Here is a 22,960-nt window from a genome sequence, read left to right as displayed (position 1 = left end):
TTAATTTTCACTCTTATTCAGTTCAGGGCTCTTTGGAAAGAGAAAAAGCTCTACTTATGCCAGAATTTAAACAACACTTTATGATCACAAGCTGCTGTTTAACAGACAATAAATCCATAGGATCAAACATACTTCACCTGCAGCCCCCAAGCCAGTTGGCTGCTCTGCTGGAGGACAACAGAACAATGGATGCTGAAACTTTTAAATGTCTTTATTGGGCTCCAAGTGCATTGGAACATTTGCCTCTCAAGGCAATCCGTTTCAGCTGGAAACGTTTGAGGGGAATTAGTGCCAAATCAGCTCCACTAATTCTCTGTGCTGAATGGACTTCCAAATGGAAGCGAGCAAGGCTTATCAAGGATCATAATGCAGCACAAGGCTCCAAGATCCAAGAGAATTTCCCTGGTACAGACGTTAAATCCGCAGATTCCATTAAGGCAACTTAAGGAAAGCACAGAGGGACAAAGGATCGCACTTGTTTTTAAAACTGAGCTGGATGCATTTAAGAAGAGTTTTATGTGGTGAATTTTAATCCAGCACCTTAGCCAAGGACTTTGGGGTCAGGGGGGATTTTTCTCTGTTCACTCCTAACATTTGGTCTTGAAAAGTGAGTGGTAGGACTCCTGTTCTCCACATCATCACAAGACAGAAAGCTGGTGTGCACGTCACAGTAAGCCACCGCAGGTTAATTCACTCGCAGGGCTCTGAGAAGTGTGCTGGTTGTCATTTTGAATTAAACAACTCCCAAATGACCCACAATGCCTGAGTTCACACAAGGAAACTGGACAATCCATATGCAACTAAGCCTGGTGGAGAGATTGACTCCTGGTTGCTCATTGAGATGGGCAAATTCACCCAGAGAAAAGGCAGGAATATTGGCTAAGAGGGGAAAGGGGATAAAATCTGGGCTGAGAAATATATTAGCATAGGCTAAAATGTTCACCATGGTTTCCTTTCTTTGACCATGATTAAGTTGGATGGCTGGAAAGGAAGGAAGGCTTTACTCCGCTAGCCAAACAGGCATGGGGGCGGCGCTCATCTCCGTTTCTAAGGCCATGAGCAGGTGCTGTCCGAAGACTTTGGTTTCCGTGCCCATGTGGCCAGCATGACATGACTGGGGACTGTTTCCTCCTCACCAAAGTGGTACCTATCTATTTATTTTTGAATTGCTAGGTTGAAAAGAGCGAGGCACAAGGCAGCGGGAGCTCACCTCATCGATCGGCATCCCAGCGGCTCAGCAGTTCAGCCCGCTGCACCATGGTGCCCCCTTGATGGCTGAGTACTTTAAAACTATGCTTGAAGGCCCGTGAGCAAATCAGGGTCTGAAACCATGCTTTGAAACTGATTTGCAAACCAAGGTTTGTATTAATGATGGTTAAGTTTCACACTTGTATCTTTAAGCTGCCCAGCAATATGGTAGGTGTTCTACATTGTAAGTCATCCAGAGACGAACCATAATTGGACGGGATGGAAATATCCAAATAAATAAATAAATAAATTCCAAATAAATAAATATTCCATTGGTTCATTCACACACTAGCCCTAGTCATACACGCCTGTGTTTCTGGAAGACTCTCCTCCTCTCCCACCACATCATCCATACAGTCCTGCGGTGACAAGAAGATTTATTTTCATCATCTGCAACTCAAGGAATGCTTCCATCTCTCTGACACATCATAACAAACCTCTCACTACTACAAAAAGAACAAAAATTAGCACTGGCTCCTCCTCCTGATGGGTAACAATGCCAGGAGCGGCTTTTATATGCGGTATTTTTCTTACCTGAAAGTTAGAAGCAAACCATGCTTTACTCCGCTTCCCATGCAGTAGCGAATATACCTCTGTAGAACCGGCAGCTGGCTGGCTCCTAATAAACCCCCCATGTGTTGGTTTGCACCAGGCTTCCCCCATTCAAAGCCCTCAAAGCATGTTGTACTACAACCCTCATCATTCCTAGACAGCATTACAATGGACACAACTCCTGGGGATGATGGGAGTCATAGCACAAAACATCTAGAGGGCAGCGAGCGGAGGAAGGAAGGCTGGCTGGCCTACATTCTTTGTTCAGGAAATATTTCACCAGCAGTGCCAGCCAGTAATGGCCGTAATTCCCTGCACTGCATCTTGGACGCAGTCTGTGATCGAATAAATACATCTGCGCACGTTTCGTAACAAGATGCACTTACACCTCTCTCAGCATTACTGGGTGTTCCGTGCCCCTTCCGCTACCCTTTTATATACATACCCGCCCCAAGCGTTTCTATGGGGCCTGATGGCCATCGCTCTCTGAATGGTTCTCAAAAATTAAAAGGCTGAAATGTGACACCTCAGAATAAGATAATGCATTTAAAATGTTGAACTACTTTGTGAGTGTGATAAGGCAGAGCCCTGGCTCATGAAATCGCACGCCACCGTATATTCTCACACATGCCAGAAGACTCGCAGCTGTCCACCTTGGGCTGCAGCATCAGGATGGGCAAGCCAGCAAACTGTAAGCTTCCATCCCCTCCCACAGCTCGCTCTGACTTAGTCTGTAGGAGATTGAGAACTTTCTTTTTTTGCATGAGAACTCACACACATTGTGTGCGTTTTCTCAACACATGCACATATTGCATACATCTTTGAAATGTAGTTATTTTCCCCCATCGATTAAATTTTATTTGTGTGCATTTTTCAAAAGTGAACATTTTTTCATGCACGTTTTAAAAAATGTGCCCAGGCTGTCAAATGCATTTCTGAGGTCTGCAAATCACATTGCAAGTTTGGAAATGTACAACCGCAGTCTGCATTTGAGTGTGTTCAGTCCAGAAGGTGTGAACAGCAAAAATTCTGATCAAAAACTAACTGGAACAAATTCTGCCAGATCCCTGTGCACCCTATTAGATTTAAGCATCCTGGATACTTTTATAGAATGAGCCTTGGATTGTTTGTATTAAGCTTTCTAAGATATTTAAGAATTATGCCCCTTTTTGCAATGCCATTGATAGACTTTCCTTGTAAAAAGGCACACAGGAATTCATGCCTTATGCCATTTTAGTAATAAAATCTATCTTCCTGAAATAAAAACACCGTGTTTTTAAAGTATTTATTGCCAAGTTTAAGCAAAATAATCACATTTTCTTAGCTGCGGGGCACACGTTAAGGAACAGCCCGTCACAGAAACCACTTCAATTAGGGGCTTTCTTGTATAGAACAAATTGGACACAGGCACGGAACTAAAGTGGAACAAGGAAATGTGTGTGCAGAAGCCAGTCATGGAGAATGTCAGTATAGAGACGGTGCTCTTGCAAAACCCTGTGGCAATCTGAGTTTTACCTTCCAAAATAAATCTTATTTAGACACGGTAGAGCAAAAGCTTTGCTAAGGATGTTTCTCTCATTACAAGTGTTTATACTTCTGAAGTGCTGAACAACTTCATCTTATAATGAGTCGAGGGAACTAGTTGAACAATTTTGGGGAGCGTGCTTCCGCTGCCCACTTCTGCAGGGGTCCCCAGTTGAGGGCCAAGGAGCCCATGAAGATCTCCACAACCTTCATGAGATAATGCCCCCCCTGGAAGCTATGGGCTTTTTGCTCCTCGCTTCACTCTCCACTCTCCCTGCTTGCCTCGCTTTCCTGCCCCCTCCCAGCCTCTGGGGTCATGATTTCTCCCCTCATCACGCCTTCAGTGCCTGCTTGACCTGCCATCACGTGGCCGGCCGCACCTGCTCGGGGGGGGGGTGTCCCCTGCAGTTCCCGCCATTCCCAAGTGTGCTCATGGGTCTCAAGGTCCACAGGCGTAAGGGAGGGTATACACGACACAGGGACACTGCCATCAGGATGCCTCCCACTGTACCGGTGCCACGCCTGCGCCACCCGTGGTCTAATGAACCTGGAGTCCTACTGGTCACGCATAGGTCATGGAACCTTCTGAACTGCCTGAGCACTGCTTGTGGCAGGTTGGGAAGGGAGGCTGCGTGGCTCAGTGCAGCCACTGGCTATGCTGGCCAGGAATTATGACAACCGCAGTCCCACCTCATCGAGGGGTCACCAGGTGGGAAGGCTGGCTCAGTGCGTCACTGATCGTGCAGAACATTAGCTGTGTCTAGATGGATGTTGCAGAGCAGCTGAAGTTTCCACTACAGCTTCCGAATCCCCCACCGCTACAGTTGATGCAGTTTGGAAGAAGCAAGGAGAATTTAATTTAGCCCTCTGAAACGTTTCCAGCTATTGTGCGCTAACATTAATAAATATCTCCATTAGGTTACGGAAAGTAACAAAGATATTTATTATGGTCATGGAACAGATTTCGTTGCATGCACACAATCAATTTGATACTCAGGAATGCTGTTAGCATGCCGTGAGATGGCTGGAAAAGACCTTGAGGGTAGCGTGCAGAGTTTTATGAAAGTTGTAACTCAATGATTACACCTAGGAACACTCCGAGCAGTGGCAGCGCTTAGCATTTGCGAACACAGGCAGGCAAGGGCCAAGAGGTAAGATGGCCTTCCCAGCGCCCAGCCCCCTCTGCCCTGCGTGGCACCCCCCTTGCTCCGTTCTTCGCGCTCCATTTTCCAGGCCCCAGCCCTGCCCTGCTTCATGCTCTTCTTTGCTGTAATGCGCACTGGCCACCCCTCCACATCTGAAAAGTCAACAAAAGAAACCTTCTCTCCATTCTCCCCCTCCGTTTCTTCTGCTGCACAAAGGTCATCAGCCATTTCAACAGCCAGATCTCCCTCTAACGCCCTTAAAACTTCAACAAGGGAAGATACTCCAAGGGGTCTGTCCTTCAGACATTTGGGAATAGCCCACCAGGTGCTGCTAAAGCTGTGAGTTTCCACATAATGAGCATCTGAAGGGGAGGGAATCTACTGGTGAACTGTGCAGCTAATCCGACAGCAATTCTTGAACCGGGGTGTATTGCGGTGGGGGGAGCGCCGGCAAATGTAGCTCACACCCCTGGACAGATGGAATTCCTTCTGGATGGAGCTTTGTCCCAAAATAAAACAACCTGTTCCCAGACTGGATGATCCTACAAAGGCCAAAGGGAAGCAAGAGTCTTCTTGCTGTTGGAAGAGGAACATGTTCCTGCACGTGTGCAAGAAAGGGGACGCGCGTACATCTCATCGGCTTGGTATTCTCTATCCTGCGTTAAGCAAAGGCGTCCTTCTGTATGTTCGTTATTTGGCCTTTCTGAGCTATATGGTGACGGTGGTTGCATCTGGTGCTGAGCTGGACGTGCATTCTGTGGAGGCAACAGACTCTGTTCTGGCGCTGCTGTAAACATGCTTTGCTGTGACAAAAATGCCACATGTTGAATGCCTACTAAACTTCTTGCAACCCGGGAAAAACTATACGGACGATAATGAAGCCCATGGATCATATATGGATAATAGGAAACAGCCGTCTTGCATAGTAGCTGTGAAGACTACTGAGCAAACGCACGCCCATTTCAATAGCTCGACTTAACATCTCTGCACTTTTTCTGCCTGAATGAACTGGCAAGTGCAGCTGTTCTTCTCGTAAAGCAAAAACGTCCAGATGTTAGAATTCCCATGGTTGTCCCAGTTGCAGTGTATGGCTGCAAAAGCTGGACCATAAGGAAGGCTGAGCACCGAAGGACTGAGGCTTTTGAGTTGTGGTGCCAGAAGAGACTCCTGCGAGTCCCTTGGGCCGCAAGGCGATCCAACCGGTCAGTCCTAGAGGAGACCAACCCTGACTGCTCTTTAGAAGGCCAGGTCCTGAAGATGAAACTCAAATCCTTTGGCCACCTCATGAGAAGGAAGGACTCCCTGGAGAAGAGCCTGATGCTGGGAACAATTGACGGCGAAAGAAGACGGGGACGGCAGAGGATGAGGTGGCTGGATGGGGCCACTGAAGCAGTGGGTGTGAGCTTAAGTGGACTCCGGGGGATGGTGGAAGACAGGAAGGCCTGGAGGAATGTTGTCCATGGGGTCGCGATGGGTCGGATGCGACTTCGCGACTAACAAAAACAACAAACAACAAAAATACCACTTCCACTTGGAAAGTTAAAAACACTTTGCTTGCCAGTGCAAGCAGGTGTCCTCCCATGCAGGAGAACGTTTCCTGGTCTCACGGCAGCCTGGCCCACTGGGCTGCGGCAGGAAGGCAGGAGGGCGGCAGGATCACGCTGTCCATGAATGCACACCGGCGTCAAAGGGTGCCTGCTCCCAAATGGCGGGGGCTGCAAGGCCTTCCCAGGCGGCGCCTCCCAGCCTTCCAGGGGGAGGCCAGCCGCGCTGCCTGCCGCAGTCCAACGCATCCAGAAGGCATGAGACTGGCTGGGGAAGCCAGGCGGAGCACCGTCAGTACATCCCCCAGGCTATTTCTAAGGGGGCATATATAATACAGCAGGGCAAGTTCCCGATTCATGAAAAAATGATTTATCATAACTAACATTCAATTTCGCTCTAACTCCAAACATGCTGATGTTCCTTTGCCTGGCTTTTTTCTAAGCATGAGGAGGTTTACTTAACCAATAGCACAGAGAAGCACCTGGATCACATCTCCACTGCAGAAATAGATGTGCTCCCCCCCAGCCCGCCCCCCACACACGTGCTCATGCGAATGCAAGGCACAAGGGTTTCCAAAATGACAGCTACTGGAACATGCTTTTATTGTTGCCATATGACAGAGGCTCCTTTGGGAGGCAGGGTACTTTTACTGCGAATGTTAATAAATCAAAACAAAAGTAACATTAAAGGGCCTAAACTAAAATCAAATATAATAAAGTATGACAGCCTTCTAGCTTAAGGTTTGACTATATCCATCACAGGAGACACAAACCTTGTCATAGATGAAACATGAAGGGGCGGGAGGGTTAGGACAGATCCAAGGAAGGACGCCTTCACACAGCGCACAGGTCAAGCGTGGAATCTGCTGCTGTGGGACAGCCGCCACTCGGACAGCTTTAAAAGGGGGCTAGACAAATTCCTGGAGGAAGAGGCAGCTCGCCATCCACGGCCCCACGCTTACCTCCAGTACCAGTGGCAAAGCTCGCATGTGCACCACTTGCGGGAGAACATGTGCAGGAGTGTGCCGTTGCACTTATATCCTGTTTGTGAGATCTTGTGGGCAGCGGGTTCACCACGGAGCGAACGGACCTCAATGGAGCATTGCTCTGATGCAGCACGGCGTGCACACTCTTACCCATCCCAGGCCAGAGCTGGCGGCTTATCAGGGATAGACTACTACTCCCATTACTCATCTTCACTGGCCATACTGGCCAGGCTAATGGGGGTGGTAGTCCGTAGACTCTGGAGGACGTCAGGCCGCCAGCCCCCGATTTAACTGTCTGGCTTGCCCCATCTCACCTGTCCATGCTGCCGACTCCAGTTCCGGTAGTTGACACAGGTTTGCTTGGTGCTCTCCTCACAAGACAAGGACTGGGTGGGATGAAGAGCCGCTCTCTGCGTCGCCCCGAGACAGCCCTTGGCTGCACTGTGGCCACCCTCCCTGGGCAAACAGAATTCCCAAGCTGAGGAACAGCCCCAGGGAAGGCCCTCCTGCACCCCGGGAGTCAGACCGAGGCGTCACGGAACCGTTACGCGAGGGTCGCTATCCGTTGGGGGGGAGCGCCTGGGGGCAGGGGGTGAGGCACCACACGCCAGGCCACGGCGGCATACATCATCTGCCGCGTAGCCTAAGAATCAGTCATCAGCCCTGCTGCTGGCAGCCAGGCCTGCAGATCCATAATGCAAACGCGAACGAAGCTGCACGGCAGAAGCCAAGGCATTTCCAGCCATCAATATAAGGAATCACAGCTGTAATCCAGGCTAATGGAATAACGCTCAGGAGCAGAATGCAAAAGAACATTATTAGAGCACTTTAGCATTCGGACTATTAAAGGGAGAGCCAGATCGTTAGACAGTGACAAAGCTCCAGGCAGTGCGGCATGACCGCCCCCAAAGCCACGGCCCCCCCCTGCTGCCGTGCAGGGCAGCCACTGCGGGGGGGGGGGCGCTTTTGAGTCTGGCTGGGCGGGGGGACGAGGAGCTCTTGTGGGACAGAAAAGAGAAATCAAGAAAGCGGCGATGAATTATCCCTGCGACAAAAGGAGGAAGGCGGCTGGGAGACGGGGCAGCCACAGAGGGAGGATGGGTCTCCTGTCTCCCCACATAAGCCCCACGCAGCCTGTCTGAAGCATTTGACTTTTCTTCCGCAACAAGGGAGTTTGCTTTAAAAAAAAAAAAATAGAAACTGTTCCACAAGATATCCGATTTTATCACAGACCAGAGACACCACCCATTCTCCAGTGCCACCCCACCCCTGGCCGTAATAATCTGTGTGTGGCTTTTTTAAAAAAAGCCCCTGCGAGACGGGAGAAGAGCCCAGGTTCATCCGTCAGTCTTGCAGACCCACCTATCTGTCTTTCTGATCAATCCGCCCATCTGTTTAATCTATTCAACCTCCCTCTGCACTTTCCTTCACCCATCTGTCTGGGCCCTGTCTACATGTATAGCACAATCTCGGCATCTGTCTATGGAATCTGTCATTTCAAATTTGTCTGCCAGTGGAACTCTAACACAACACACAGCTCTGGCATTATGGCAAGTTAATGATGTGCAACAGGACACATGTTCCTGCGGACTGTGGGAAGACGGAGGGCTCCGGCTCTTACCGGGGCTCCCTTTGAACCATCTTGGATGCATAAGTAACAGCCAGTGAACCACAATCCTAGAAAAGATAAAAGGTTTTACTTTTAAAAAGAATCCCTTAATGAAGCTCTCTTCAAAATCCAAACTTTTGCTGGCCTTAATTCCGCCTTTTCTGTAAACAGACCTGTTAAAACTGTTCTGAAAGCAGAACCTTGCAGAGAAGCCAAGGTGGGCAAGCCTACATGCAGCATGGAGCAGAGGGGCAGGCAGCCATTCATCTGGCGTGAGCAGGGAACCCCCCTGAGGGGAGCAGGGGGCAGCGCCAGCCCTCACCGGCTGCCAAGATACCTTTCTCCGGGCAAGACACCTCCCAGGCAGCCTTCAAGGACCGGAGAGGCAGCACCAACAACCACGACAGGGGCGCCAACCCCTCTCGAGGAAACCCCATCACCCCCCCCCCCGCGAGTTGCCTTGCCCTGAAAGCAAGGCCGGGCGGCCAGAGGGCTGTTCGCGCATAAGACCTCATTCGCAGATTTACCGCAGCAGCACGCCGAGCGAGAGAAAACACGAAGAGGACGCTCCCAGCCCGTTCACACTGTACGCACACGCCACATACCACGATGGTGAGGCTGGGCACACTGCACCAACATGTTCGGGTGTGCATCCTCGGGAACTGGCACGTCACACTTTGCAGAACTAATAAATACCAAGGCAAGAGGAGACGACACGTAAGCAACTGGGCAGCGGAAGGAGGGTTCCAGCGCGTCTTACGTGCTTTCCTGAAGAGACCGTCCTTGGGTCCAGCTGATGCTTCACTCCGTTTCTGTACCACCCGCAGCCACAGCGTTCTGGGTGGCTTGCAGCAGTCCAGACAATTACCCACCAGCTCCAAAGCTGACACTTGTGAGCAAGATGTTTGAGCATGCGGGGGCATTTTCTTTTTCAACAGTCCATGGAAAAGGCAAATTATATAAATGCATTTCAATCCAGCTGTACACTTGGCTGGGGGAGTAAGGCAGCTTCCGCCTCCCTGGCAATGGCCCATGCCAGGATCTAGACGGGGCAGCGCACCCCCCGCAGCTGTTTCTGCTGGACCTCTTGAAGCCATCACCCACAGGGCCCTTCTGGGTACCCTGGAATGGGGGTTTTAAAGATACGTTGAAAGCATCTTTTGCTGGCCCAGAACATGTGGCGAGGGGATGAGTGGCCACATGCCCATGAGGTCACAGGAAGCCAATCTGACATGACCTGAACTGGCCACTACTGTTACCTTGTGCCCTTTAAAGTGTTTGTGATGATCCTGAAAGCCCCATGTAGGCCAGAATGCGTCTGGATCCTCCTCCTTTCCCATCAACCTCTCCACGTGGCGGGATCAAGCGGAGAAGCCCTTCTCCATGCCCCCTGCCAGGCCGAAGCACGGCTCGCTGGGAAATGGCTCTTAGCAGCTCCACTGGGTCTGGTGAAGCAACCTGCTTGCTGTGTGAGGGGCAGGTGACCTCATCTCCCATCGCCTTCTGCCGACACGTGAAGGCCTTTTACGCAGCAGACTTTTAATTTGCCGGGTAGAGGCGATTTTATTGAAGACTGTATTTTACCTGTCATACCTTCCTCTGTTGTTGCTGCTGTATTTTATTATCGTGGCTTTAATTGCTGTAAGCTGCCCTGAGTGATACATATGCATTAGAAAGGAGGGATAAACTTTTATTATTAGAACTACTACTGTCGTTATATATACAGGGCATAAAAGCTCTGGATACTGAATACTGGTGGAAAGCCAGTTTGCTTGCGGGTTCATCACCAGCTAGTCAAAGGTTGGAGCACAGGCAGAGGAGTGAGACAGAGCGCTTATTGTAAACTCAAATCTTCTATGCAGAATTGCATGCATGCAAAATGGAGAAGCCCATTCCTTCCCAGAATCACCAGCTGTGGCCTCTTAACCTGAGTCAAATCCCCTTGCTTTGACCAGGGCTTCCTTAACCTACGTGCCACGGCTGGAGGTGGGCCACCACAGCTCCCCCCACCCCCCGCCACACACACACACTCATCAACAAGCCCTCTGGCCACTTGAGCACTCTTACTGTGCTGGGGAAATTTCTCATGGCATTAAATTAAGCATGTAAATCTCACCCCAGTACCAAAGATTCACGATGTATGGCTTTGAGGCCTCGGAAGGCTAACGCTGATTTAATACCCGGAGATCTCTGCTGGTGATTGGTGGCCCATTATGCTCCCATCGTCAGCACATTACACAGCAGAGGCTGCGCTCCTGCCGTCAACCTAGCCAGTGCTCGGCTTTCAAGCACTTCCACCCACACATCTTGCAATTCGCTCTGTCCAATGCAGCCACTTTAATCTGTCTAAGTTTACCAGCAGTGCCCAGAGCACTGCTGGCAGGAGCCAACAGGGAACGCTTTACAATGAACTTTTAGCCCTCCCGCAATAAGCAGCGAGATGGTTCACACCATTAATGCCTGCTGCATGTCTGACATTCCCGATCTCACCATGGTTAGGATAAGAGGAGCACATTGAGGCTCTCACATGGTGAGGAGAACGTGCGCACTCCCTGCCTCTTCCTTGAGCTCAAAACCACCCCTCTGAGGCACGGGGGGCCTCCGTGCGGATGCTGCAGTACACCAGCCATGGCCAACTTCAGCTGGGAATTAGCTGTCCTGGGGGTGAGACCACCCCAGCAGCGATCATGAGGCACCATGGCTGGTTCCAAGGAGGACAGGAGCGCACCAGGCATGGCGAGGAGCGTGTCGGAACCATGCTGGGCCTCTGTCACTACCGGCTACCACAAAACAGAGAGTGGTCATTTTAAACAGAGTGTGGCAGGGAACAGCCCCAAACTCACTTCAGTGTCTGAACTGAGCAGTGGGGAAAGATCCACAAGGGCCGAGGCCAAGCAGACCTCAAGCTTACTGCCAGAATCTGGGGCACTGAACCTCTGGCGTCCCAGGGCATCCCATCTCAGCCCCTAATAGGAGAACAGACCTGACTGGAGAAGCTCTTGACCCACAAGAACGAGTCCAGTCCACACAAAGCGGCCGACACAGTTCTGAAGATGCCAAGGCTGCCTCCGGGAGAACCCCAAATCGCCCTCACAATGGACAACGCCTCCACCGGAGACCTGCCTGCCTTTGCTCTCTGAGTGCCCCGCCGAGGAACTAACAGGCAGCAGTTCAGCCGAGCGCCTCTGCAACGCCTCCCCACTTGGACTGGGACAGGGAAAGGGCACCGTTCACAGCCTTCAACCTACGTGGAGCTGCTTTACATGGAAGGAAAATGCGGCCCATCAGAGCAAATGTAGCTTCTGGACCTGCCCCACCCTCAAAAACCCGGGGGGGGGGGCGTCTGTGCACAGGAAAGAAGGGAGCCCTGCCCAAGGTGGCCTGCAACATTTTGCAGTTAAGCAGGGAATTCGAACCCTGGTCCTCCCAGACCCAACATGCTATTCATAGCACAGGCCAAGGCATTTTCCTGCTTTAGCTTAGAAATGTTCTGTTTAGTTGCTTATTGAAACGAACAAAGAACTACTAAGCTGTTACTTTGTTTTCCTGATTTCTGCTCTTGGAATTGGAACTGAAGTGGACCTGTCAGAGCCTTGGAATAGTTTTGTTTCATACAGCTATGCTCAGTTATACAGCACTGACCACCTTGGAGCTGATGGGACCGTTCAAAAAAGAAGGCAATATTTGTGATAATACTTTTATCTGTTTGGTTTCATGTCTATTATCACCCCACAAGCAAAACTCCGGGGCGGTTTACAACAATCATATTCTAATGATGCTCCTTTTTTCCACATGAGGACTTCATGGATGCCAGCTCCTGGAACTGGCCTCCATGGCTCTCATGCACAGATGGGGAAGGCCTGCAAAGAGCCACTTGCGTCTCCAGAACACGCCCCAAGTGGGACGTGCACCCGGCGCTGGCCCCCTGGGGACGAGGCCACACGTTCCACGAACACTCGCCAGGGAGCCAAATCCTCCTTTCTCTTGGCCACTTCTTCCCCGGGGTTTACAGAGCCTTGAGATTCAAGTCCTCAAAAGCCTCCAAAGCGGCTGGAAGCAACTCAGCCGGCCGGATGCTCCGGAAACAGCCGGGCGCTGTTCCCATCGTCTGCGGGGACAGCAAGAGGTGGCTGCAGCTTGTCGACGGAGAACACATTTCCCTGCTCGAGCCGCAGTTAAAGAGAGCAAATGGGTCCCCGGCGTATTGGGCCTTGTTCAAACACAACCCTTATGATAACGAAGGGATTTTCTCCCCCCTCCGTCCGAGGATGATTATTAATGCGTTTCCACGAGCCCACTCCATTTCTCTAAATGAGAGCCGCCGTGGCAGCCCCAGCAAGAATGAAACGTGATAAATGCGCCCACCCCCACCCCACTCGCTCGGCGGGAGCCGCCAGGGGTTTTCATTCTAACAAGCTTCAGATGTAAGATGACTGGAATAACAAAGTATGAATTTTTATGAGTCTAATAAATCACTCCACTTTTCCTGCTCTTCATCGTTTTCAGCACTTCAAACACCAGGGAGGAAAATCCAGGGCTGTAATCAAATGGCCCCATGGAGCTCACCGCGAAGGCCGCCCGCCCGGCCGCCGGGAAGCCTCTCCCCCCAAGCCCAGCCTGGCCGGCATTCTGCTTGGGAGAGGGGAGTGAGAAGGCCCTGCAGGTTGCTCCCGCCCCCCCACTCCCAGTCCTCAGCCCAGACCCCGGCTTCCAAGCACTTGCTCCCACGAAACAGCTGGACAAGTCCGAGGAGAAAACTTTCCAGGGGCCAGCCCTGCTTGGATCCCAAGCCAGCAGCTTTGGGAAAGGTCTGTGCTCCCTCACATAACTCCGTCCTGTGAAGCGTTTCCCTACAGGAAGTACCCCCGAAACCAATCTCGAAGAGTGCCTTCTTCACGCTGGTTTTCTGATTCGGTCTGCAGTTCTGTGAGTGTTTTTTAATAGAGGTTCTCTTTGTATCAATGGCACAGGATGGGAACTGACTGAATCTGAGTGAGTCCTGGTGCTACCTAGAAGCAACCTTCCTGGGCAGGGCTCTGCCTCTCCAGACTGGCCATGGGCCCCCCATGGAGCACCGGGTGCCGCAGCAAGGCTTGGTTTCACATCCCCTGCCCTTGGCTGCATGGAGAGACAAGGGGGTGGCTTGGCTTTGCCTTGCATTGTTACAAGAGGTTTGACGTTAGCTTGGGGTTGGGGCTGGGGTTGGGCTAGCCACAACCCCCCCACTGAAAGACAGCTTGTCCGACTCTGAGAGAAGGATGCTCAGGCGGTCTGGGGGTTCGTTATGGATACACTGCAGAGAGTTGTGGAGGAGAACCCCGCGGTAAAGCAAAGGGAGGCAACCACCTCGAGCTGAAATGCCAGGGAGCAGCTGAGTGAGGCTGGGGGACGCAGGCAGAGATGCTACTCCCCTCGGCCCCACCTCTGAGGCGGCCTGCAGGGGTGGGGGGGGCACTATTCCACCGCCCCGCTGCGTGAGATTGGTGAGTCACTCTGACCAACTCCTGCCTGTGGACGGGGAGTCCGTTGTATCTTTACTCCAGGCAGCAAAACGCCTTGCGCTGGCCCTTGGCATGCATCAGGAAAGGTGGCAAAGCAAGAACCATGCATGCAGAAACTCTGGCATTACCAGAAGCAGCAGCAGACTTCCTCTCCCTGCCCGATCCCCCTTGGAGAACTGCTCCAAATCCGCGCAGTCGAAAAACACTGCGTGGGTGAGCTTTGCGGGGGCACCGATATGCACAGGGAACCCCACCCAGGCATCAGGCGTCACGGGTGACAGCAAGGAGCAGAATCGAGCTGCACACAGAAGATGCCAGAGGGCAAGTAGTTGCCAGTGTGTTGAAACCCCTGCGCACAAAAGAGGGGCAACACTCTTCGCCAGCGCACTTTTCATTCCCGAATTTAAACAGAAGTAGACCGATAACATAATCCTTCTAGGACATTGCCACCTACATGTTAGTTTGCGAAAATGTGTTTCTGTTTACTGCGTTTCTACTGTAATGAACACAGTGGTGGGACATAAAATTTACCAAGATATCGACTACCTTGTGCCACTGGGGTGCTGCTCTTTTCCTCAGTCAATGGAAAGTTACTGGGATAAAAGCTGATTCACGGGGCTTGTCCTGTTTTGTTTTTAAGCTGGATGGATAAAAATCGGTGATTTTTACAATAAAAAAATCATTTTTTTATTCAAATTGGATTTTTATTTAAATTGGTTTTTTAATGTAACGTTTTCTGAGGAAAAATCTACTAAGGATTGTTTTCTGTTCAAGATATCTTACAGTCCAAAGGTTATTAATCATGAAATAAGGATTCATTTTTAATTATGCAGCATGAGGCTGTATATTCATGCAATGTTTAAATGTTTTGGTAAATGAATTCCATTAATCCATTCACAATGCCATGCTCTTTCAGAGGTTTCTGCAAGATTACTGGGCAATTTTTCTATCTAGAAGATATTATCACAGATGCTTGGTTTTACAGTTTCCGAAACGGTGCAATTGTATCTGCAGAGATCACATGCCTCTTCTTCACAGCAAAAATATTATAAAATAAACTTACAGAGTTGAGAAAAAGACCTTAATCCCGTTGTTCCTTTGTAAAAAATATGTACACAGAATCAACATGCCCTCACCTCCTAAGTTGCTAAGTTTCAAAACATTCAGTGAACAGAAGAAATGGAACAGATCTGCACAAGAAGTGAGGCATGAGGAAGGAGGGGCAAGCAGTAAAAATGAAAGCGAGTCCTTTTGAGCAGAGTCCTCCGCGGTCTTTGGATCTTTTTGTGTATAGCCTGAGGTTTATCATATTATTCTTTCCCCAGAGGATAATGGCATCAGGCCATGAAAGAGACCCAGTTCGGGAATATTTTAATGAAGTTCTTCTACCTACAGGTAAGGCAGGCGAGCATGCAAATTATGTAGAAAACCATGATTTAAATCTAGCCTTTCTGACTAGTGATTTAAATCAAATACACCCTGTTTTTAACTATCAAGCAGATTTAAGTATGCTTCCTCTAACACCACACATAAGGATTTGATTTCAGACATTTCACTACCCCTGAGAAACACTGCTTTGGCTTGGAGGAAGGAATCTTCCACATGGCCAAATAAGCAAGCAAACAACAAGAACAGCAAAGATTCTGTACATTCTGGGTTCCTTCTAGTTATGAACAAAGTTCAAAAAGAAGGGCAAATATCCTACAAACTGAAGCATTCCAGCAATGCAGGACGAAATGCATCATCAGTTCTACTGCAAACATTACCAGCTCATGCACTTGCACGTGAGTCACAGCATATCGTGAATGGTAATCAGGACACCTGCTTGTCCAGAGAGAATAATTACTTGCCCAAAAGGCTAAATATAAGATTCTTCGAAAGTTTTTAGTAAACCATAGCACTTGTGTAAACTGCCCAGAGAGCTTCAGCTGTGGGGGCGCATAGAAATGTAATAAGTAATAATAATTTAAAAATGTAGAATTGGCAAGAAACTACACAGGAGTGCACATCTGATCTGTGGACCATATTACCGCCTACTTTAGAGAATTAAAGGAAGTCTTCTATATTAACAGACAAGAAATAAATAATCTGCCCCTAGGAAGCTTCCTTGGTAACCCCTAATGAGAGGAGATCAAATTAATCCTGAAAGTGCTTTCTCTATTTAAGGCCTCCTCATATTCTGTGCCAAGAAGCTGAAAGCTCCGTGCCAAGAAACCTTGAAGAAATAACACAAATTGAAAACTTTCATGCTTATTCCCCTATTCTGCATAAACTTTCCCCCTCAATCTCTATGCCTTATTCTAAACCTGATATTTAAAGGATGGAAGTATGATGCAACCAAGAGCGGTGCAGCAGCAGCAGCAGCAGCAGGAGAATGAAAGAAGCAGGGGGCAAAAGAACCCCCGGGGGAAGAACCGGACGGCACAGAACAAGCAACACCCGACCTAAACGGGCTCCCCACAGACACCACTTTCACACTCGGTTTCTCCAAGAACATCTCTCTCCGCATTGTCCTTCACAGAGTCCCACCACCACGGATGCTTTGGAGAGTAGCACGAGCGAGAGAGAGAGGCCAGGCTCCGAAGACCTGACTGTCTAGGTTTCGAGGGGGCTGCCTGCAGCCTGCAGCGGGCTAGGAACTGTCGGTGGCTTCCGAAATGCCACACTGCCCCTGCACTGCAAAAGGACAGGGAGAGGTAAACTCGGATGACGGGGTGCCTAAGGGTCTCGGGGGCCCAGGGGTGGCCCCAGAGGTCAGGGAAGGCCCCACGGACCCACAGAAATGGAATGCAGCTCCCGGGAGAGCCGGGGGCACGCTCTCCTGGAAGCGCCGCCGGGGCCCCCTTCGGAGGGGTGCACCCCTTCAGGGCGGATCACCCTGGCCCGGTTTCGAACGCCCTGTATCGGCTCCTTAAATCCATCCAGCGCGTTTTTCACGCGCAACCACTTTTCATTTGCTTCTGCAGCACAGCACTGAATCAGGGAGGGAATTCATCTTTGACAAACATTTACCGATTATCAAATCACAACCGCAGCCACAGACAGGGGCAATAAGTCACTTTAAGCAGCCGCCCGAACCACAGTCTGAAGAGTTTGGGCAGCCCTGCAATGACAAATAACCGCTGTCAACGCGGCATGTTCCCTCGCGCGCGGGATCCTTGTTCTCCCTTGTTCCACGCTACCTGGTGTTTAATGACAGCGCTGTCAGACGAAGACAGAGCCCTCTGCGTCTGTGGACTGTCAACGCCCTATTAGAGGGAAGATTGAGACCCTACTCTTCTTAAACTCACTCAAGCAACACAACCTGCTAGTTTTTATAATTATTGTTCGAGAGCCATCGATCGCAGGCTGACACCTAACCTATCTGTATGAAATGGGAGTAGTTTGCTGGGTGACAGTTGCTATAGATTATGGGAGGTGGGGGCGCCCCCTCCTCCTCGGATGCTGCAAGGCAAAACCAAAAAGGAAGCAAAAAGGCTGTGAGTGAGCCCACAGATCACTCCCTCTCCCTCTCCCACACCCCAACCCAACCTTCCCACCAAAGCACAGTCACACGCAGGCTGCTCCATGTTAAGGCGTCCTAAAGGGAACGGCTCCCACAAGTCCCTTCCAGATAAAAAAGTTCCGAGAGCTGCACCTAACTCAGCAGGAGCAATGCGTCCTCTGAGAGCTGGACCACTGAAAAACGCCAGGAAGTCTACTCCCAAAATATACTCCTTGGGTAAAGTATACTACTTTAACAACATTTAGTTGTGGTCTGGGTATAATGCAGGTCCATTTTAGATGGCGTCTTTGTTGTCCAACATTATCCCGGTCTGGGGCTTTCTATTACCCTGCCGCTCCCATTGTGGTGCCAACAGCCCCCCCCACTCGTCCACCGGCCTTTTCGTGTCTGCCGCCCTAGCCAGCCCCTCGAGGGCAAGGTCCTTCCCTGGGAACTGAACAGTGAACAGTGACACAGCATCTTCTCTATAAAGGAAGGGGAAAAGCCTTAAAAATAAGCTTATTGACTGACAAAGATGGGAAGGACAGAATTTTACAGGAGCTCCCAGTCATTGAGAGGAGAGAGATGGGGTAAAGAGGATATTTCCAGATAAAATAAAAATGCTCCGATATTCAGGGGCACAACAAAAGGAAGGGCGCTATTTATTTATTTGTATATTGTTTAAAAGCATTTGTATTGCTAGCCTATGATGGTAAGATCTACAGGGGTTTACAACAATTCAGCAACAACCCTTAATAAAATAAAAGGCAACGTTAAATATTTCATCAGTAACAAGCAGAACAATATGAAAAGTTGCACCGCCTCACAAAAAGCCAATCTAAAATTCAGTGCATTAAAATACACAATTCTAACAAATCTGAGAAAATACAAAGGGGCTTTTGTGGTGCCAAAAAGAACGCAGCCAAGGCCGCGGGCAAACCACTCTGGAGAAACACAGGAACTTCAGGCAGACCCTGCCGGCCAGGCCAGGGGTTCCTCCAGCCCAGCGCTCTGTGCACACGGTGGCGAGCCAGCTGCCCACCGAGTCCGTCCAGCAGGATGGGAGCAAGACCCTCGCCCTGAGTAGCTCCTCCAGAAATGGGGAGTGCGAGCACGTGCCCCTGGTGGAGGAGGAAGCGCAAACCCAGCCAGGCTAGCAGCTGCTGGTCGTTTCCTCCCTCGAGAACCTGCCCAATCCCTTTTTTAAGCCGTCCGGACTGGTGGCCATCACCACTTCCCCAGGCAGCACATTCCACAGTTTAATTCTACCCTGTGTGAAGAAGGACTTCCTCTTGTCTACCTAACCCACCCACCCCCCGCAATCAGCTTCACCTGATGACCCTTTTTGAGTCTAAGTGTTACGGGAGAAGGAGAAAAATGTCTCTTCCTACATTCTCCATGTCACACACTCATTCATTTATTTATAACTGAATTTATAATTATTTATAACTGAATTTATACATTAACTCATAGTCCAGGAGGACTGGAAAGACCTCTCCACTCACTCACCCTTTTTCTAGCTGAACCGTCCCAGCCGTCATAGGCACTCCTCATAAGGTTCAGCCCCTGATCCTCTTTGTTGCCCTTCTCTGCACCCACGATTCCTATACCCTACAGCCACCCATCACAGGGTCCGGTTCTCCTAGAAGGGACGATTATCGAAAGATAACACCTGGTCCCACATGTAACTCATGCGCACCGCATCCAGCCTCTGAGGCTCTGCTCTGAGTCCCTCCACCTTTGGAGGAGCACTGAACTGAGGACAGCCTTCCCCAAAGTGGCCCCCAGAAAGCGCAACCCCCTCCTGGGAAAGAGCTGTTGGCTCCTTCTCCCAGGCGGTTCAGGAGGGCAGCCCAGACACGCCTATTCTGCCTGCCTTGAGTCTGTTTTAACATCCTGCTGCAATGTCGCAGCAATGCCAATGCCTTCTTCAAACTGAGCCCGTCTCTTCACGCTCCTCTCCTGAGGCTGTTTTAAGCATTTAATGGATCTATTGCTTGTGTTCTTACCTCATTATTGTTATGGTGCTTTGATGGTTTTAATCCAGAACCCAATTTGGGAAGGACAGGGTACAAATTTCCCTAAATAAGGAAATCCTATGGAATGACGGATGAGAAGGCTGTGGGTCCTGATGGCTACATGCGGCTTCCAGGACCAGTTGCCAGAAACACCAGCAGGAGGGCTCTACTGCACTTGTGGGCTCTGGTGGGCTTCCCACAGGTACCCCCGCCAGTCTGCACACCCTTTGGTCTGATCCGGCACAGCCTTCTGATATTTCTTACAGAGGCCCCAAGTTCAGCACTGTCTTTACACACACTGGTTTTGGGTCAAACCAGCATCGCTAACAGCACAAGCGACAAAAACCAGGCCAAGACCTTGGAGGGCCACTGGGGGTCATTCGCTAAAAAGATGGCAGCAGGACACGTGGCCAGTGGTCTCACAGATTATGCCTTCCTTCTTTCCATCCTTTCATCCATCTATTCACATGCCGCCCTACAGACTAAACTCTCTGCAGGGTTAACAGCAATTCATTAAAAAACACAATACAATGACAAAGCACGAAATTGAACGTGAAATTTAAAAACAGAATGTCAAGGCCAGCTGAGGAGTTAAACTCATGCAGCACATCCCATTCACCAGGTGCCTGCAGACATAACCGCCCCCCCCCACCACCACGTGCCATTAAGTGGCTTCGCGTAAAGGGCAGGCTTCACCCAGCACCAGAAAGATGCCAGGTTGGCACCAGGTGAGCCTCCTTATGGAGCAGCCGCTGCTGAGGAGTCCCATTTCCTTCTGCCACCAGCCCAAGAGCCTTCCTCGGGGGCGCCTCCTCCAAACGGAGCACAGTGCCTGGGCAGATCAGGGTTGGGACTGGCGCCCCCATAGCTACTGCGTCCCAAGCCGTGTAAGTCTTCATAGGTTAAGGCCGGCCTCTTGATTCAGGGTCAGATGCGCCCAGCCGGTGCAAGCCGGCCAGAACTAAGGTCCTGCCTTCTGGCCCCTCTTACTAATCTGGCTGCCACATTTTGCACAAACCGCAAACACACTGCAGCAATCTTAGAGATTAGTGGGGCTTAGAAGCCTGCATCCAGGCTGCCCCTGACCAGTCAGCTGGTCCACCAGCTGAAGCTGGCTGAAGGCATTCCCGGGCCTCCGTAATCTGTCTCATTCAAGAGCTGCTGGAGCCGGCTGGCCAGCACTTGCGCAAAGACCTCGCCCCGGAAAAGCCCCTTCTCTGCTGATCTAGAGAACCTCTTCTGGTCCACAGAGGGTTTTACCAAGAGAGGCCCTGCCGCAGCTTCTCGAAGCAGTGTGGAACCACTCCTCCTCCACGGCCCAGATGGCCGTTCCCTTCTGGCTGGTTTATCACAAGAACTTGACCAGGACGTGCTCAGAGCACCTCACCTGTTCCAACTGCTACAATATTAGGATCTAAGAGCTAGTGGATGCAAGAGGATTTGCTTCAGAAAGTACAGAGCAAACACACTGCAGCAGGCCTTAGACTGGTCCCTGGGGAACGCGGGCAATAGGCCCCAGAGGACCTCCACTGGATGACTGGTGCCGTAATCAGTGGGACAAGCTGATTTTTTAAAAAATACACCAATGCTTGGGAGATAAAACTAGTGGTAGCTCCTAGACAGCTCTCTTCTCTTCCTTACTGTTGAAAAGAATAAAAATAATACTACTGACTTCCTTCACTGCTTCAGCAATTACAAGTGACTTGTCCCAGGCACCTACAGCCAACGCCGGCTTTGTATCCCTCCCGCCTCCCAGACTGATGTCTGTCCCACGACAGAGACCAGTTCTAGTTCTTCCAGAACTTTCAGGTCATAAATACCTTTATTTAAAGTTATTTGTATCTTTTCTCACCCTGCAGTTGAGTCAACAGTGTGCGGAATGAGGAGACGCTGGTAGCAATTACTGGCTCTGCCCCCAACCCTGTCTCAGTTCATTAGAAGACCCCCAACAAACTGCTCAGAGGGGGGAAAATCCATCTGACAGGGAACACGGTTTTATCCGACAAGTCAATAATCCAACCGCTCTGCTGCAGTCGGAAGCGCTTTGCTTTTTATTCTCAAACCTTCAAAGTCCAATCTGCTCCTTCACGTTGTTCCCCGCACACACGCGCACACACTCGATCTACTAAGGAGAGCGCTTCTTCTTTTGCAAGTGAAACGCACGGCAGTTCCTTACCAGGAAACACCTAATTTTCTAAACCGTGAGTGACAGGTGAGCAGAACGCTTTCACTCGTACTTTTCCTCAGGATTACCAAAATGATGTGCAGGGGGGAGAGAGCAGAGGCAGAGAAGGCGCTCCTAGCCAGACACCCAGTCTGACAAGCCACTCTTGACAGCACTCGGCAATATTTGATAAATTCTCATTTTCCCTTCCAGGCTGTCAAGTAATCTTTTTATTGACAGCACTGAAGGGGTATTTCTGTAGTCTCCTAGAAAAGGTTCGCACTCCAGCTTGTTATTAAGCCATTTAAAAAAAAGGAAAAACCTGGTAGTGAAGACACTGATCCAAAAAGTGGTTTTTGGACCACTTAACAAAAACATCTCCTCCCATCCTATTCCTACTTCTAGAATCCGGCATACTGGCCAAAATCTCCAGGACAGTGTCTCTCAGCCTCTCCACCACTGGCACGGATGCAGGCGACCACCACGGAGCATTCCACAGCCCGGGTCTTGCCACCACGCAAAATAGCAGTTTTTTGAAAATGAAAAGCAAAAATGGTGCCAGGAATGCCTAATGAGAGCCAAAGGGGTTAAATACAGCTCAGGGACAGGTGCATGAGAGCATCTTGCCAAAGATGTGGGGTTTTTTACTCTGGAGCACCCTGCATCTCGCATGGGGCTGGCGGCCAAAACGCCCCCTTGAACTGCTGCAGCTGCCAAAGAATCCTTCATGTCCCTCTTCCACCCTTCCACTCACTCAAGCTACTGCCACTTCACCCTAATCACATTTGCACAAACATTTTAGGCTGCACAACGGTAACAACAGTGCTGTGTCTAGCCCTTCAGGCTTCTAAGCGTCTGTTTCTTCTCTCCAAAACAGCAATTTTTAACGGTACTGGAGCTCTTCTAGCACAGCATGCTGGGTATCAGACAAATGAGCAGGGTTTTCACATATAAACAACCAAAGCCCTCTGCAATTCCCCCTGTCGTACCTCCGGCAGCCACTGAAAGCGTTGAAGGAGGCCAGGGCATGGCAGAAACTCAATGGGCCAATCAGATATTCTCCCTGGTGGGAGCCCTGGGCCACACAACCCCCCCAGGGAATGGCCGTGTCCCTTTAGCCAATGCTCCACCTTAGCTGCCTATTGATGAAGCTCACACGGTCGCATTAGCGGCTTTGCACTAGGC

The 22,960-nt window shown here is 50.2% G+C and overlaps 1 protein-coding gene across 1 annotated transcript in view; it reads right to left on the bottom strand.

Annotated features, from left to right (window-relative positions):
• LOC123035247 (zinc finger CCCH domain-containing protein 3-like) overlaps positions 1-22,960 on the bottom strand; it is a 95,090-nt gene that overhangs the window by 28,753 nt on the left and 43,377 nt on the right. The window contains exon 5 of the mRNA XM_044453234.1: positions 9,136-9,293. Within this exon, the coding sequence (XP_044309169.1) occupies positions 9,136-9,293 (158 nt within the window). The remainder of the gene's footprint in view (positions 1-9,135; positions 9,294-22,960) is intronic.

The sequence above is a fragment of the Varanus komodoensis genome, unplaced genomic scaffold (assembly GCF_004798865.1).
Source record: "Varanus komodoensis strain SLA01 unplaced genomic scaffold, ASM479886v1 scaffold78, whole genome shotgun sequence".
NCBI lineage: Eukaryota > Metazoa > Chordata > Lepidosauria > Squamata > Varanidae > Varanus > Varanus komodoensis.
This window is presented reverse-complemented; position numbering and strand designations above follow the sequence as displayed.